Source organism: Oncorhynchus clarkii, chromosome 19, assembly GCF_045791955.1.
Source record: "Oncorhynchus clarkii lewisi isolate Uvic-CL-2024 chromosome 19, UVic_Ocla_1.0, whole genome shotgun sequence".
NCBI classification, from domain to species: Eukaryota; Metazoa; Chordata; class Actinopteri; order Salmoniformes; family Salmonidae; genus Oncorhynchus; species Oncorhynchus clarkii.
The window spans coordinates 59,825,597-59,828,096 of record NC_092165.1 but is presented as its reverse complement, the minus strand read 5'-3'; the positions used below and the strand labels follow the sequence as shown (position 1 = coordinate 59,828,096).

Sequence of the window (2,500 nt, the reverse complement as noted above, 5' to 3'; positions counted from 1 at the left end):
CACCTGTTCACACCTGCCTGCTACCAAAGTGAGAGAGTGTGTGTGTGTGGGTTTTCAATGTAAAAGGCAGAAGACAACATACAAAACTGCCAGGAAACGGTTATCTGTGCTTAAAGTGATGTGTCACACACACACACACATACACACTTTTCAATCCCCCCGTCCCACACACCAGGAAACTGAATACCTGAGAAGCTAACTTCCTCTTACAGAACCATTCTCCTCTACAACCCCGGTTCAGAACCCATCTCCTCTATATCCCCGGTTCAGAACCCTTCTCCTCTACATCCCCGGTTCAGAACCCTTCTCCTCTACATCCCCGGTTCAGAACCCTTCTCCTCTACATCCCCGGTTCAGAACCCATCTCCTCTACATCCCCGGTTCAGAACCCTTCTCCTCTATATCCCCGGTTCAGAACCCTTCTCCTGTACTTCCCCGGTTCAGAACCCATCTCCTCTATATCCCCGGTTCAGAACCCTTCTCCTCTACATCACCGGTTCAGAACCCTTCTCTTGTATGGCCCCGGTTCAGAACCCTTCTCCTGTACACCCCCGGTTCAGAAACCTTCTCCTCTACATCCCCGGTTCAGAACCCTTCTCCTCTACATCCCCGGTTCAGAACCCTTCTCCTCTGCATCCCCGGTTCAGAACCCTTCTCCTCTACATCCCCGGTTCAGAACCCTTCTCCTCTACATCCCCGGTTCAGAACCCTTCTCCTCTACACCCCCGGTTCAGAAACCTTCTCCTCTACATCCCCGGTTCAGAACCCTTCTCCTCTACATCCCCGGTTCAGAACCCTTCTCCTCTACATCCCCGGTTCAGAACCCATCTCCTCAGAACCCTTCTCCTGTACACCCCCGGTTCAGAAACCTTCTCCTCTACATCCCCGGTTCAGAACCCTTCTCCTCTACATCCCCGGTTCAGAAGCCTTCTCCTCTACATCCCCGGTTCAGAACCCTTCTCCTCTACATCCCCGGTTCAGAACCCTTCTCTCACACCACTCATCATCGTTTCTCTTCCTGACTTTGAAATAGAATTAGCTTTTGAGCGTTATGTATGAAGACACACACACACACACACACACACACGCACACACACTGTGTGAAGTCTGATTTGCTTTGAGCGTTTATGTACAAAGTCTCACAGCGCCGACCTTCTGAGAGACACTGAGACAGTGACAACTGAAAAGATAGGAGGTGTGCGTGTGTGTGTGTGTGTCGTGCCCTCTCAGCACCTCAGAGCACTAGTCCCCGCTGTCCTCACTTGAAAGCCTGGAGACCAGCGTGCAATCTTCCCCTTGCAAGACCCTCGCGCCCCTTTTTACCCCCCCCCCCCCCCCCCCCCGTCGGGAGAACACAGGGGTTAGAGCAGGAACCAATTAATGGAGATTAATTAAATTAAGAACTATTACAGCCACTGCTGAGACCAACAACATGTTGAGGTTTTACCAATTTCACTTCATATTCTGAAGGTAAGAGTTAAGGTTTTGGATAGGGGTTAAAAACATGACGTTTAGACATTTCATTCTGAATGGTTAAGTTACACATTAAGGTTTGGGATAGGTTAAAAACATGACATAAAAATGAGTGTCAGCCACGTTTGCCCCTTGTGGCCGGTTTTGAAGACATTTCCCGACATTCTCAGGACATGGAAAGATGTCCGTTTTCGAAGTCAACCTTGAGCGATCTACCTGACTAAAGATGTCTCAATCTGTCGTCCACTGAGAGACACACACACACACCTGGAGTTCAGTAGGAAAGGATACGGTACTCCCTGAATAAGGCGATATGTCAGCCATGTCCTGGAGCTCTCCACACTCTGACTTGATGAGCGACAGCCCCTCGCTCCCTCCTCCATGTTGGGGTGGAGTGCTCTGCCTGTGGTGGTGGTGGTGGGAGATAAAATGGATGCCCCCGCCTGACCCCATCTTGGTTCGCAGCCCCACAGTTTCCCTGGAGAGGTCCATGGACTCAGGGGGGGAGCGCTGGTCTTTGGGGAAACTCTGGAAGGGGTATCCCATGAGAGGGAGGGAGAAGGGGTGCCGGAAGGAGGGAGGGGAGAACCCCAGAGAGGCAGAGAGGGGGGAGGGATGGAGGGAGGGGTGGTGGGGGTAAGGAGGAGGGAGAGAGGGGTTCCGGTGTTGTGGGTCGGCGTTGGTCTTCCTGACCACTAGAGGTAGTGCTTCTGTCTGGTCGCTGGCCGTAGGGACGCTGAGACCCACGAACGAGTCCAGCGGGCTAGGGATAATGACATCACCAAAGCATGGCAGCCTCTGGTTGGCTGAGTGGAAGATGGGGCTTTGAGAGTCAGTGCTGAGGGACGTGGGGAAGGGAGGGAAGGAGGCCTGTGAGGCAGTGTTGGTGGCAGAGGGGGTGTTTTGGGAGCCACGGTGATGAGGATGATGTTGAAGGTGATGATGGTTGGGGGGTTTGTGGTTGAACCCGTTAACCACGGTGTCCACCACCTGCGACATGGCAGAGTTCAGCTCCTGTTTCAGAGTC

At 52.8% G+C, this 2,500-nt stretch overlaps 1 protein-coding gene across 1 annotated transcript in view; it reads right to left on the bottom strand.

Annotated features, from left to right (window-relative positions):
- The window catches only part of LOC139374382 (prospero homeobox protein 1-like), a 42,267-nt gene that overhangs the window by 36,256 nt on the left and 3,511 nt on the right, over window positions 1–2,500 (bottom strand). The window contains exon 5 of the mRNA XM_071115433.1: window positions 1,765–2,500. This exon is cut by the window's right edge and continues 315 nt beyond it. Within this exon, the coding sequence (XP_070971534.1) occupies window positions 1,765–2,500 (736 nt within the window). The remainder of the gene's footprint in view (window positions 1–1,764) is intronic.